At 39.9% G+C, this 14,890-nt stretch overlaps 1 protein-coding gene and 1 pseudogene across 2 annotated transcripts in view; one reads left to right on the top strand and one right to left on the bottom strand.

Annotated features, from left to right (window-relative positions):
• Positions 1-4,535: 4,535 nt before the first annotated feature.
• The window catches only part of MPV17L (MPV17 mitochondrial inner membrane protein like), a 30,955-nt gene continuing 20,600 nt past the window's right edge, over positions 4,536-14,890 (bottom strand). The window contains exons 4-5 of one of the 2 annotated variants that reach the window (XR_010323643.1): positions 10,427-14,818; positions 4,536-5,853 (exon numbers count right to left, since the gene is read on the bottom strand). Coding sequence is in view for 1 of the 2 variants with exons in the window: in XM_003421883.3 (XP_003421931.1) it covers positions 14,639-14,818 (180 nt within the window). In the remaining variant the exon portion in view is untranslated. Of the gene's footprint in view, positions 5,854-10,367; positions 14,819-14,890 lie in introns of those variants that run through there. The other variant, XM_003421883.3, reaches the window with a different exon arrangement.
• Positions 13,227-13,688, top strand: LOC135232971 (thioredoxin-like protein 4A; annotated as a pseudogene).

Raw genomic sequence — 14,890 nt, 5'->3', positions numbered from 1 at the left:
AGGACTATAGCAACCCTGTGGCCAGATCCTCCAATTTTTAAACAGATGCCAGAAAACCAGAGTCCCCGGGTGGCACAAACGGTAAAGTGCTCGAGTACTTACTGAAAAGTTTGTGGTTTGAACACACCCAGAGGCGCCTGGAAAGAAAGGCCTGTCAATCTGCCTCCAAAAGGTCACAGTCTTGAAAACCCTGTGGAGCAGTTGAACTCTGCACACATGCGGTCAGCACGAGTTGGAATCGACTCAACAGCAAAGGGTTTGCTTTTTGGCCAGAAACTCAGATTTTTATTGTGAAATTTCCCAAGTCTTTAAACCTTGTGGGTGCCATAAAAAGCACTCCGAGAGCCAGATCTGGCTACTAGCTTGCAACTGCCAATCTAGAATGTCAGAGGAATTTAATCATTTTAGTGGGGAAAAAAAAAAAAAGAATGTGAGGCAGGAAATGGAAGCAATCACACTCGGTCTACTAACTGTCGACTTTTTGTGCATACTGGCATTTTAAATCTCACGAGCATCCAAAATTATACCCAGAATGACACTGAGTTTCATTAAGAGTGTCGATCCTCATACTTCATATAGTCTCACACCTAGCATGGCAGAGAAAAACACTTTTAAATAGCACCTGCACCTCCAGTCTATATGGAAGAAAATAAACTGCAGCCTTAGCAAGTGTTCAGTTAATCCGAGCAGCATCTGCTTAGATCGGAGTGGGGAAATGGGGTCTAGGGACCTCCAATTCTTCAACTATCAAGTACCACTTTTACCGTTTCCCCCCAGTGAAAGGCCTGTCCTCCAAAGTTTATGTATCTGCAAGGAGATTTGTCCACCAAACTGCATGTAGTAAGTAATATCTACTTTTAATCAGACTGAGACAAGGATTACCACCTGAGTTATCACTCCAGCTGAAAGCTTGTGCTCCAAACCAAAACCCGTTGCCTTCAAGTTGATTCGGACTTATAGGGACCCTATAGGACAGAGGAGAACTGCCCCATAGGGTTTCCAAGGCTGTAAATCTTTATGGAAGCAGACTGCCACATCTTTCTTCTGCAAGCAGCTAGTGGACTCGAATCACTGACCTTTCTGTTAGCAGCCAGCTGAGAGCTTAACTACTGTGCCACCAGGGCTACCTGAAAGCTTGTGCAGTCAGGTCATAAGTAACTATTTGCTTTGAAATGCTGAAAATACGGCAGACCCAGCATGGCCACTTTTATAAGCCACCTAGGGGTCTGGAAACTTCACTCAGTCATTTCATCAACAAAATTTGGGGGTGCCTATTCAACAAATATGAAGCACTGGTGGTTTGGTGGATGTATTCTCGCTTTCCATGCCAGAGACCCAGGTTGATTGCTGGCCAATGTATCTCATGCGCAGCCACGACCCATCTGTCAGTGGAGGCTTGCATGTTGCTACGATATGGAACAGGTTTCATCGGAGCTTCCAGACTAAGAAATTAGGAAGAAAGGCCTGGCAGTCTACTTTTGAAGATTAGCCAATGAAAACCTTATGGCAGCACAGGAAAAGTGCAGATAACTCAGAAGCTGAAAGGCTGGCAGTCTGAACCCACTCAGAGTGCCTGGAGAGACAGTCCTGAAGATCTGCTTCCCAAAGGTCACAGCCTTAAAAACCCTATGGAGCAGTTCTACTCTGCACACATGCGGTGACCATGAGTTGGAACCCATTAGATGGCAACTAACAACAAGAACAATGCAGAAGTCAATTATTAGCTTTTGGATTCAAAACAGGCTTTGAAACTCATCAAATAGGTCTTCCAGTCCAAAAACTTAGCTTTGAGCACCGAAAGTAACTTCCCAAAGGACTCAGGGCATAAAGTTTCCGTGATGATGAATAGATTCGTAAAGAAAAAATGAAGAGCCGACCTACCTTGGCCTGGGAGATAGATGGAGGCAGAGGGACCCAGGAGAGCGGTCACTGGGGCCTCACTGGGGCCAGAACAAAGGTCAGTCATGTGCACAGGTGTTGAGTCAGCACTGAAAGACTTCCTAGTCACAGGGTAGCTAGCGCTCCCACGCCTCACCAGTCCTGGAGAGCTCAGCCAAGGTTCACAGAATGCCCAGTCACCCCTCAGCAAGAACCAGCCCCTGCGCATGCTCACAAGCTAGGTCACGGGTCTCCTCAGTGATCTGCATGTTTGCATTCCAGCAAGACAAGCGCCCACCTGTGCTCCACACGTGGCTCCCACACATGGCTCAGCCCTGTCGAAATTACCCTCTGCAGGCAGCCCCTGTTTTCTGTAAGGGAGGGAGGAGGGGTAGTATGAGATGCTCATACTAAATGGAACCACCTCTGGAACACCTCCTGGGCCAGTGTTTTCTAGGGCTGCCCTAACAAAGCACTGCACACTGGATACTTACAAGAACAGACTTTATCATCTCACAGCTCTGGAGGCAAGGAGTCTGAATTCAGGTGTAGGCAGGGCCACGTTCTCTCCTATGGCTCTCGGATCTGTCTCACTCAACTTCTGGTAACCTCAGGTGTTTCTGTAGTCACTTGGCCATCTTCCCCCTCTGTGTCTCTTCTTTTTTATGGGTACTACTCATGTTGGCTTAGGAACCACCCTACTCAGTAGAAGGAGCCCTAGTGGTGCAATGGTTAAGCACTCAGCTGCTAGCAGAAAGGTCAGCAGTTCAAACCCACCCAGCTGCTCTGAGGGAAAAGGATGTGGCAGTCTGCTTCCCTAAAGATTACAGCCTTGGAAACCATCTGGGGCAGTTCTACTCTGTCCTATAGGGTAGCAATGAGCCAGCATCAACTAGGCAGTAGGTTTAGCCACTCTGGTATGACCTTATGTTAACCGATAGACCTTCAAAGACCCTATTTCAGAACAAGGTCACATTCATGAGGGGTTAGGACTTCCAATTATCTTTTGGAGGGACACAATTCATGTCCCCGATACTGGTTGCCATTGAGTTGATTCTGACTCATAGCGACCATGTGCATGTGACAATGGTGAAATACTAACTTGGCAAAAACTGTGACTAACGAGTAACATTTGAATAACGAGGCAAAAACAAAGCATCCTAGGGGAAGATGCAGGAGCAAACGTCAGATGTTCTCATGGAGTCGTGAGGAAACCAGTAATGAATAAGTTATTGATTTTAGCTTTTAACCTTTATCTTCATTGTTCATCATTCCTTTTAGGGTCACATTTAAAAATTGCCTCTTCTAGCCTTCCCCTTAAAATCGAGTATTTTACACACCCTTTTCTTCTTTTCATATAGCGAAAATATTCATTTCTTTAGGTAAAAGCATAATTGCTCTAACATGTTGAGAGAAATGACTAAAGATGTGTGTATCACTCCTTTTAATTTCTTCCAGAAAAATAAACTGCTTATAATCATTAGCTCTACTGAAAAATTCACGCATCACCCACAGGGAATTCTCTAATACTACTCCCATTAATTCATTATTGGCCAAAACGCTGGGAATCTTGGTTCATTTTATTATTATTTATCTTTATGGAGTGAAAACAGCTGGCAAAAATTTAACAGATTATAATTTCTGCTGGCGGGTTTTATACCCTATTTTTTTTTTTAATTCAGTATATTAATTTAATACTTCATGTCTCTTTATTAAGTCCTCTAAATATCACTACGCATTTTCTCTGGCATTCAACCCATGCATAAACGGATTGATTTTTCTTCCCACTTATTGTTAGTAGCAAAAAAGAAGCTAGCCAAAATCTACAAGAATCTTTACTGACACACATTTTCCCCTTAAAACATTTAATTTAGAGACCTGCTATTGAATAAATCAAGCAAATAGGGAATATTTTCACTTTGGTTTAGGCAGTTTAGCTTTAACTTTCTAAGGTACAACCTTTAAGCAGATGTCATTGAGATAGAATGATGCACAGAAGTCTAATAAACCTGAAACCTAAGCTCTCTATATAACTTTATTTCATTTGTTCCATCCCAATTTATAGAACTAAAAGTGAAGTGTTGTATACAAGGAAGGGAATCCTACCCCCACACTCCAAATTAACTTACTGGTAGCTGCTTACTGTTCCCATTATATCCATAACTGTTTGATTTTAATATTAAACAGAGAAAGGGACCTAAATTGAAGATGTAATAAATAATATACCTATTTCTTTTTTTTTCTGAATTGGTTCAGACCACTGAGTCACAGAAAGGTCTAATGTTACCTTAAAAAAAAGGCATGTGTATATGTAAATTCATATACAGGATAAATGGGTAAATGTCTGCTGAACTCAACTACACAACAATTCAACATATTTTCAAATACATGCTTTCAATTCCTTCATTGAATGTGTTTGGGAAAATCCATTTCAGCCAAGGCAATAGGAAGAATTTAAAACACAGAAGTAGCAGACTCCAAATCAAAGGAGCCACGTGAGCACTGAACAGTGAGAAATGCCACTTCAGTAACCTGAAGTTGAAGCTTAAGTTTGCCTCTTCGCTACTAGTAAGATGAATCTTAATACTGTTTTTTTTTTTTTTTTCCTATTTATGCTACAAAAAAACGGTCTTTGAAGAAGTCAGTTGGGAATGATTTCAATTCTAAATTTTCAGGCATGTGATAGCTCATGCGTATTTAAGAACTAGGTAAATCTTTGAAAAAATTCAAGAAGTGACTGTCTTAGTTATCTAGGGTGGCTTTAACAGAAATACCACAAGTGGACGGCTTTAACAAACATAAATTTATTATCTCACAGTCTAGGAGGCTTCAAGTCTGAATTCAGGGCGCCAGCTCCTGGGGAATGCTTTCTCTCTCTGTGGGTTCTGGGGGAAGGTCTTCATCATCAACCTTCACCTGGTCTAGGAGTGTCTTAGAGCAGGGACCCTGGGTCCAAAGGACATGCTCTGCTCCTGGTGCTTCTTTCTTAGTGGCATCAGGTCCCTCTCCTCTCTGATGGCTTCTTTTATATCTCAAAAGAGATTGACTCAAGATACAAGCTAATCTTGTAGATTGAGTCCTGCCTCATTAACATAACTGCCTCTAATCCTGTCTCATTAACATCACAGAGGTTAAGATTTACAACACATAGGGTAATCACATCAGATCACAAAATGGTGGACCATCACACAGTACTGAGAATCATGGCCTAGACAAGTTGACACACATTTTTGGGGGACACAATTCCATTCATAACAGTGACAAAAAAACATATGTAAACAGATAAGGATAACTTGTATCTCAATCCAAACTAAAGGCATAAATCTTGAATTTTCAGTAAAGACGATTAGGAAAGATTAGAGGGTACCTATACATATTTTCCAGGATAGCCACACGGCCAATAAAACAAACAGCCAGAGTCATCTGCTGTACTCAATTAAAATTCATTTACTTTCATATACACTAAATCACCTTATAACAAACTTTCAATATATGTATATATTTTATACATAAAATTTTAAATGAAGCAACTGGTGTCGCTTTTACAACACTTTCCACTCAAAATATGAAAAAGCATTCTGGTTCCATGGCTCAGAGAAATAGGACATTGATACAAATATTAGAAATGAACAAACAGAGCTCTTCATCACAAACACTCAAAAGGCAATATTCAGATATGTCAGTTTTCACCAACTATTTGACCTCAGTGCGGAGGTAGAAATAATCGATCAACATTTACTGAGTCTTTCATGAACAACTCTCATCAGGCACTGTATTCGTCTCAGCTCCGAAAGGGCTTACAATCTAACTGGAATACATTCTGAGCCCCCAAACTTTTACAGAAAGTATACATTCTGCCCAGTAGCAGCCTGGGGTAAATATATCATCGGTTTTCATGTTATTCAGCAATTACCTGGCTGCCTTGCTGAATTTCCATTTTCAGGTTGTATAGAGTTTCTTGTTCTGTAGACAAAGCTGTGGAGTAGGAAGAATGGGTAAACACCTTCATGTTATTATTTCAGGGGTCCCAGAAAATAATGTTCCCTCTAATTCTGTAATAGGATGAGCCAGTGGCCATCTCCCATGGATAACCACACCACATGACCTACAAACTATAAAATATTAACACACACGAACAAGGGTTTTTTAATGGTTTGAAGGAGGGGCAATGATGCCCACAACCCAGCTAACTATGATTGTACCCAGCTCTCAAAGATAAACACTCCAGATTTGTAGAGCTGAGGAGCGGCATGAAGAGATGGTTTTCTGAGGGATACGTACAAGACAGAGCAGGAGAAGCAAAGTCCACAAGTCATAGCCACCCCTAAGAAAACAAAACAATTTTCTGTGCTTGACGCCTGGAGTGGGTGAAGGTCTGACCTGTTCTAAGTTTACGACAAAACAGCTGCCTGCATATAAAGATGAAAGTGAAAGACAGATCAGTCCAGACCTCTCAGAACCAACCAAGAAGCAAAACGTGAACAGAGACAAGAAATCTACAAACTACATTCTAATTCATTCAGCAGTTTTACAGAGTTCCTGCTATGTGCTGGACACTTCAGATACAAGCATGAATGACAAAGAGCTCAAGAAGCTCAGCTTGGTAGGGAAAACAAATATGCAAATAGATAATGACCACACAGCCTGCAAAGTTCACCACAGATTGCAATATCCTCCGCCAGGCTGTTCTTAATCCAACGGGAACTAGACTGTACAATATAAAGTATATCAGAAAAGTCTCTTGCCAAAAAGACAACTTCTCCCCCACCCCCGCCCCACAGCACCATTTTCTGAAATTGCATCCAGAGATTAATTTGCATTGGCAATAAAAATAAAACCTCAGCTATGAGGACTGACACCCACATCTCAGTAAAATAGCTTAGTAAGTCTACCTTTCTAACACCTAGCTGAAATCTGCCACATGAAGAGGAGAGTTTTGATAGGCGCGAGGCAAGCAGCAAAGAGCCAACCTGGAGGACAGAGCTCTATAGTCAGAAAGAATGGAAGGCAGAGGCCACCGAGAGGAAGGAGAGGGTCTCAAAAAAGAAAGAGGGATCTAATGTTACCATTAGTTTGTTTTATTAGTTGCCCTTTTCTGGAGTCGATCCAACACCTGCTGACCCCTTGGGTGCAGAGTGGAACTACTCCACAGGGTTTTCAAGGCGGTGACCTTTCGGAAGCCGACTGCCAAGCCTGTTTTCTAAGATGCCTCTGGGTGGGTTTGGACTGACAGGCAACCTTTTGGCTAGTAGTCAGGCACTTATCATTTGTGCCAATCAGGGACTGTTCAAATTCTCCCTAGGGCTGACCCTTTTCCCCTTCTCCCTTTCCCCGCCAGAGACCAGAGGGAGGTCTTCTGCTACCCTCCTCTCTAATATGGCTGTCATTTAAATGCTGTGATTACCAATCTCATTACAATTATTCCTCCTTCCTGAAGTTTTTCGATAGTCATGGTGGGGAAGGGGGGCAATGAGGCTACTCAGTTGAGGTAAGACAGGCTTACAAAGGGAATTAGAAACAGAAAATAAGCTTTTACTTTATACCAAAATGTTATGCAGTTATTAATTATACCCATCTGCTCTCTTGGTTAAGGTTCCCTGGTGGAGCAATGGTTAAGTACTTGGCTGGTTGCTAACTAAAAGATCAGCAGCTTGAACCCACCAGTGGGGGAAAAAAAGACCTGGGAATCTGCTCCTATAGAGATTACAGCCTAGGAAACCCTAAGGTGCAGTTCTTCTCTGTCATATAGGGTGGTTATGAGTCGGAATTGACTTGACAGCACACAACAGACACTTGGTTAGCTACTATTCACAGCTCTTCATGTGCACTTTATCTTTGAACTCCAAGTGCAGCCTTTATCTTTAAATTCCAGGTTTCCTCTTTCACTTATTTGCTGTTGACATGTTAAAAGAAAAATTTCCAATAGTTTTAATCATATTTTCAGTGATTTGGTTCCTTTATATTCTAAGCATTATTGGTAAAACTGGATTAACTGTAGCCAGTGCAAGGTCAAAATCTTCAGGCACAAAAACCTATTAACTTCCTAATACTCACAGAAGATCAAACTAATTTTAAATGAAAGCTGACTCCAGAATATATAGCTAAGCATACTCTGGATATAATTTATTTTACAAAACACTCTGTAGAAATTCTGAACTAAAAGTAAATTGTCCAGGTGTTTGGTTCCTTGGTTTAGAGGTTTAGGGTCCTGGTTTCACGGGATATCCCAGCTAGTTGGCCTAATAACGCGTTGAGTGCCTCTGTTCTACCTCCTAGTTCATTGCACAGTGCCTGGGGTTTTAAAGCTTGCAAGTGGCCAACCAAAGCACAACTGGTCTCTATTTACCTCGGGCAAGAGAGGAAGGAGAGTCAGGAATAGGAGGAGGATATGGAATGTGTGGCTAATTGCCTCTGTGAACAACTGCCTCCTTTGCCCTGAGACCAGAAGAACCAGATGGTGCCCTGCTGAATATTCTAATCAAAGATTCCATAGAATACTGATCAAAAGGGGAAAATGCAGAACAGGGTTTCAAATTCTCACGGACTTCAAACTTTCTGGAGCCATGAAGGGTGGATGAATCCCTGAAACTATTGCCCTGAGATAATCTTTAAACCTAAACCAAAAATATCCCCTGAAGTAATCTTAAAATTGAATAATAGTTTAGCTTAACTAGTAAAAAACGTCTGCCTTGAGCATTATGCTCTTTTAAGAACCATCTATATGGGATCATATGGACAACAGCAACTGAAAAGATTAGATAGGAACCTTAGGGGGCAGTGGGTTTATGTTAATGAGGGAGTAACAACTCAGAAAAGAAGGGTGAGAATCCTTGCACAACTGAAAGAATGTGATCAATGTCAATGAATTGTACATGTAGGAACTTTTGAATTGGTGTATGTTTTGCTGTGTATATTCTCAACAACAAAATAAACAAAATTTAAAGAAAAAGAAGTAAATTGATCAGGTTAACAAAAAAAAATTTTTTTTTTTTTTAATAGCTTCAAAGGTATCCTAAAGAATGATGGTCCTTGGGAGACAAACAGTAAACTAATCAAGTATATAGGAGCTATGTACGGGATAGAAATTGTAAGCTACCTGTAGTAGAGAAACTACATTAGAGAGATTATTTATATTGGTCAATTTAGTTCAAACAGTTGATCTGAAGGCCATATTTAAGTAGTATCAAATAGCAAAGTTAATTTCCCTCATAGCTTTTAATATGAAAGAAATAGAAAGAAAAAAATTTTCCTCCATGTTCAAAAACCAAAATTACAATTTTTTTTACTGTGCTTTAGGTGAAAGTTCACAGAGTAAACTAGTTTTTCGTTAAACAATTAATACATAAATTGTTTTGTGACATTGGTTGCCAACCCCGAGATGTGTCAACACTCTCTCCTTCTCAACCCCGGGTTCCCTGTTTCTATTCGTTCTGTTTTCCTGTCCCTTCCTGCCTTCTTGTCTTTGCTTTTGGGCTGGTGTGCCCATTTAGACTCATATACATGATTGAACTACAAAGCATGTTCCTCACATGTGTTATGGTTTGCCCTATAGACCTGTCTAATCTTTGGCTGCAGGGTGAACCTTGGAGTGACTTCAGTACTGAGTGAAAAGGGTGTCTACAAAATTACAATTATTAATGAAGTACCAGAATATGAAAATATTTTTCCTCTTTGAACTACAGCTTTTAATAGCTGTAATTACTTTCATTCATTAGACAGTTTTATTATTCTAGTCCAAAGAGTATGCATACAAATAACACAATAATAAAATTTTCCTAAATCACCCTTCATTTGTATGAAGCCCTCAAATGCCTAATTTCACTGACTGTAACTTACAGTGGGCAAATAATCAATTACTCCTTCAACTGAACCATCTTACGGAAAGAATTTTGAGAAAAATACAGACATATTACAAAAATGTTTTCACATGTTACTTTCAAACTTGGTATTAAAATTTTAAATACACACAAACTCTCAAATTGCCTAATTCTCTCTCATCAAATCAACTACGATACAGACAAAAGGCAACAACTTTTATCATCTTTCTACAAAAGACAGATCAGTAGAAAATTCTAAGTTATAAGTAAACTGGACAGAAATGTCTACATTATTCAAAGCTGAGGAACGGTCAATGGAAATTTCTTCCCGTGTTAGAACGTACCTACCTTTTCTCATTATTCTCTCCTTCAAGACCTCATCTCGTATCTTACTTCATCTCATCCTACCATCACCATTCTAGTTCACAGACCCTCAAAGCCTTTCCATCCTTACAAGTCCCGGCTGAAATATCTCCTCCACGAAGCCCTCCCTGATTACCCGTTCACTGTGATTTGTTTCCCTCTTAAACTCACAGTACCTACTGCTTATGCCATTAATCTACAGCTGGGTGGTATTACTTGACTAGTGCTCAAGCTTTCTGCTAAGCACTTGTGTCTTAGGTTGGGTTCTCTAGAGAAGCAAAACCAGTAAAGTGTATATATATATATATATATATATATATATTTATATACATAGAGAGAGAGAGATTTATCTCAAGGAAATGGCTCACATAGTTGTAGAGGCTGGTAAGGCCCAAGTTGATGGTCAGGTGTCAGACGGGAGGCTTCTCCTGACTCACGTAGCTACAGGGGCTGACGAGCCCAAGATCAGACGGTCAGATGGCAGGCTGTTGGCTCACAAGCTGTGGAGGCTCAAGTCCCAAGAACCAGAGGTCAGATGATGACGAGTTGAATGCAGGATCCAGAGTAAGCAAAAGTCAGTGAGCTTTGTCAGAACATCCATATATATTGGATGCATGCCGCACCCCTGAGGAAACTTCCCTTACAACTGATTGGCTGATTACAGATTACATCATGGAGGTTATTACATCATATTACAAAATGGAAGATAATTACATCATTACATAACAGCCAAACCACTGAGAATCATGGCCCAACCAAGCTGACACAGTACTTTAACCATCCCAACTTGTCCCAGATGCTGTCTTGAGAACCTGTGGTTATCAGTTTTTATACATCCAGCTAGACTGTGAACTTCCTGAACACAGCTATCGTTATGTTATTTATCCTCTTTATATCCCCACACTGGCTGTTTAATAGTATTTATTGATTTATTTAGATAAGGGTTATGGTTATTTTATGCAGCTATGGTCATACTGGTAGACTCTAGGGGGAGTCACATCCATTTGTGTAGGGGGAAGATATCTGCTGAATGAAGAAATCATTTCTTAGCTACGTGGGTAAGAGGCATATCTTTGAGACTGAAAATGGAAACCAGGAGTCCAAAGAAGATGGGACTCAGGGTCTCTTGATTTTAGTGACAGAAGGGCCAACAAGACAGCTTCCTGGTGATGGATGGCTAAATGGTATTGTCATATGGCGATGATCAGGTTATTGAAAAAAAAGGAATACCAGGAAGGTACTGTCAGGGTTGTTGTTGTTATTAGGTGCCATCAAGTCAATTCCAACTCATGGCGACCCCATGTGTAATGGAGTAGAACAGAGCACCATAAGGTTTTCTTGGCTATAATCTTTACAGAAGCAGATCGCCAAACCTTTTTTCCATGGTGCCACTGGGTGGGTTTGAACTGCCGGTCTTTTGATTAGTAGTCAAGTGCAAACTGTTTGTACCACCCGGGGACCACCAGGCTAGAAGGCTGATACCTCAAATACCTGGATTAAGGACAGGATCTGTGAGCCCTGAGTTCCAGCTATAAAATAAGCTAACTAAATTGGATCAGAAACCAATATTCCGTAAGCCTTTTTTTTTTTCTAAGGCTTTTGGTACCCTATAAACTTCCCATTTGTTTTTCATATGTATTAGGTAGGTTGTTTGGAAAATCCAGTCTATCTCAACTCTGCTAAGGGACTCTAATGGAGCCAGGGCACCATGGTGAGGCAACGCACAATGAAGCTAAAGAAATCTTAGGGAACAGTGAAACTTCGGAGGAAGAGCAGGGGTCACCTGCTTGGTTCCAAACCTTGGAAGTCCTAGGGCTTTTTTATTAAGGATGGTAGCATTTTAATACTAATACAATGCATATTGTACAACCATCATTGGTTATACACTGTGTTAGTCAAAGTAAGCTCTACCTCGCACACCGAAACACAAAAATACTCTTGCAGGAAATTTAAACTGCATTATTTGCAAAAATCCAGGCAAAACTAAAATGCCGTATTTTCTCGATAGTACAAACAGTCTTTACACTATTGAGTGAAGGCTATTATACTCTGTACCTTTTGTAAATAATAAGCTCTTTCCCCCTTGACAGTACAGACCAGGTCTGTTTTCCTATGACATGCTCCCAAGTTCTTTCAGACAAAATACAAACACTATTTTTCCAACACAAAAGTAATGCTGAAGTTCATCTACGAGACTGGCAGGTAGCACTTAGTGTAACTACTATGGGTATACTTCTTTAATAACAAAATTTGCCTTATGTATTGTGAAATAGCTTTTCTATTGTACTAGCTACTTTTAAAACAATGCAAATAACAAATTAGTGTAGAAATAAACCATCTAGAAATGCCCTTACTATTGTCCCAATAATGCAATATATTAACACCTATTAAATTCAGATAAATTATATACTTAGACACTACATGCTTGCAATTTATATAAATTTATATTGGATTGTATAAATTATGATTGAAATATTAAGTATACATTCTCAAATTAATCTTAAATATATAAATTCTTCAGATGAAGCGATTAACAGTTAAGCACTTCGTATCTCGAAATTCATGAAATACTCCATTGAATGCAACGGAACTGTGGTTTAATTCTTAGGTGAAATTTGCTGAAACCCCTTAAGTTATTTCCACAACTTTAAAACCCACTGGTTTTGAGGTTATACGAACTGAAAGGCTGAATTAAGTTTCCCATGTTCCCCTTAAAGTATAAAGATTTCTCTTAAAGCACTGATTTTTAAAACAACATCAGTGTGAAATTTGGGGTACTTATTTTCTCTGAAACTCTGTGCATTACAATCCTTCCTTCCGCAGGGGGGAAAAAAGTTAGATTTTTTAAAAACTTAATTCACTCTATCAGAAGCCAAACGTACGGCAGCTTTGTTTCTTCTTCTGTGGAGGTGTTGTACATGCTTCCACATCAACACAACGGTTGGCAGGTGGACCAGGTCATCCTTTCCAAGGAGGACCGCATCATCATCACTCCGTTTGGACACGACTTAGATGCTATTCGTATGGAAATGAAGTTCCATGGAGCATAGCTGAAAAGGTGGCGGCATAAACGCTGAGTGATGCCCAGACCCCTGTCATCAGTGCGAGGCTAGGATGGCTAGACGCGAAGGTCGTGGCTCTCCAGATCTATGCAGAACTCGGCAAGATGCTGTTAGCTAGGAAACAGACTTTACGTGTATTAACAAAAGGCAGATAGGTGGGGGTTCATCCTTGCCAAGTAATGGGTGCTGTTTGGATGTCACACCTCTTTTAAAGTTAAAATTTTTAGGGTTATTTTATTTATTTATCTTGTGGATATTACAGAAGTACCCAGCTTCAACGAAATGTATGAGTTACCCGATCCTTGCATTGTCATGCTTTTCTTCAGGAACAAGCACGTAATGGTTGATTTGGGGACTGGCAACAACGCGATTAACTGGAGCCTTGGAGAATAAACAGGAAATGATCGACACCATAAGGACATTCTACCTAGAAGGGTGCAAGGGCCGGGATCTGGTGGCGTCTCCAAAGGACTACTCCACCAGGTACAAGTCCTGAGTTCTCCTGGTCGCCTCGTGTCTGCAGCTTTCACTGTTCTCTGTGTATGTGAGTGTTGTGGAATTGCTTCCATGTGGAACATCTTAAGACTATTTAAAAAAATTTAAAGCCACTGGGAAATTGTTGGAAAAGTACACGCAGCTCAAAGGAGCTGGAGTGTCTCTCTGAAGTCAGGATTGTGTAGCTTTAAATTTCCAGCCCGCTTGTCTGTTGTATTTTTATAGTGGCAAATATCTGTAAAGATCTAACTAATAAATAGAATATCAGATTATGAACAGTTAAAAAAAAAAAAGAGCCAAATGTTCTGCTTATTTTGTAAGTCTAGGAAATGGGGTGCTTTAGGCAATTAAATATCCATAAAACTAAAAAGCACTAACTAAAAATTATCTAACACAGAAATTATAAAAGTACAAGAAAGTAATAAAATATATTCGATACACATTGCACTGATCATGTGCTAATCTTTTTTTTTTTTTGATGATACAAAATGTATTTACAGAACTTCAGTATCATTGTAACAATAAATTATTATACAGTATTTTTGGGGAAAAAAATCTGGTTACCCTATATTCTCCTTGATTGAATTTCACGTAAATAGAAATTTATTATAAGGTACAAAAGGTAATCTGACTTAAAAGTGTTTAGAAGAAACCTGAGACTTTAGAATAAGCATGTAAACAATCAAAACTGGGTTCCTTACATCAACTGGTATTAAAATATTAGACTAGAAGCATTAATAATTACAAAGTGCCATATCGTCCCTGTCATTGACAATAACCACCATATTAAAGAAGTGAAAGTAAGAGAGGTTCTATACCTTTTACACTTTCAGACTGGAATGGAAAAAGAGGTGGTTTAAATCAAATTTTAAATAATCATATGGATAATTAATAAAGAAATGGGTCTATGGGATAATAATTCCCAAAATGAAGCACGCAACTGGTAAAGAAAGTATTTCATCTGTAGGTGATCCACTGAATTTTAGGAAAAAATGTAGTCTCTCTAAGGGAGTCCTTGGCTTCTCATTTCTCTTGGGGCCTTTCAACTGCACTGGCCTCCTTTACACGAAGAAAGGTGAAAGCTGACTTCAACGTGCCATCACCACTTTGTTGTGAAAAGCAAAGGAAGGTGGCCCAGAGAAAGCCACAGAATCCAGTGTAAGCTGTTCTCCAGTGAATGGGAACAAGGCTGAAGTTGGTCAGCTGGAACAGAAGAAAGAATCTGTTAGGACTCCATATAAATGGAAGCCATGAGTTAGCACTCTGGGTAGGTTT

Source organism: Loxodonta africana, chromosome 12, assembly GCF_030014295.1.
Source record: "Loxodonta africana isolate mLoxAfr1 chromosome 12, mLoxAfr1.hap2, whole genome shotgun sequence".
NCBI lineage: Eukaryota > Metazoa > Chordata > Mammalia > Proboscidea > Elephantidae > Loxodonta > Loxodonta africana.
Note: the sequence above shows the minus strand (reverse complement) of the source record. Positions and strands in the feature narration are given on the sequence as shown.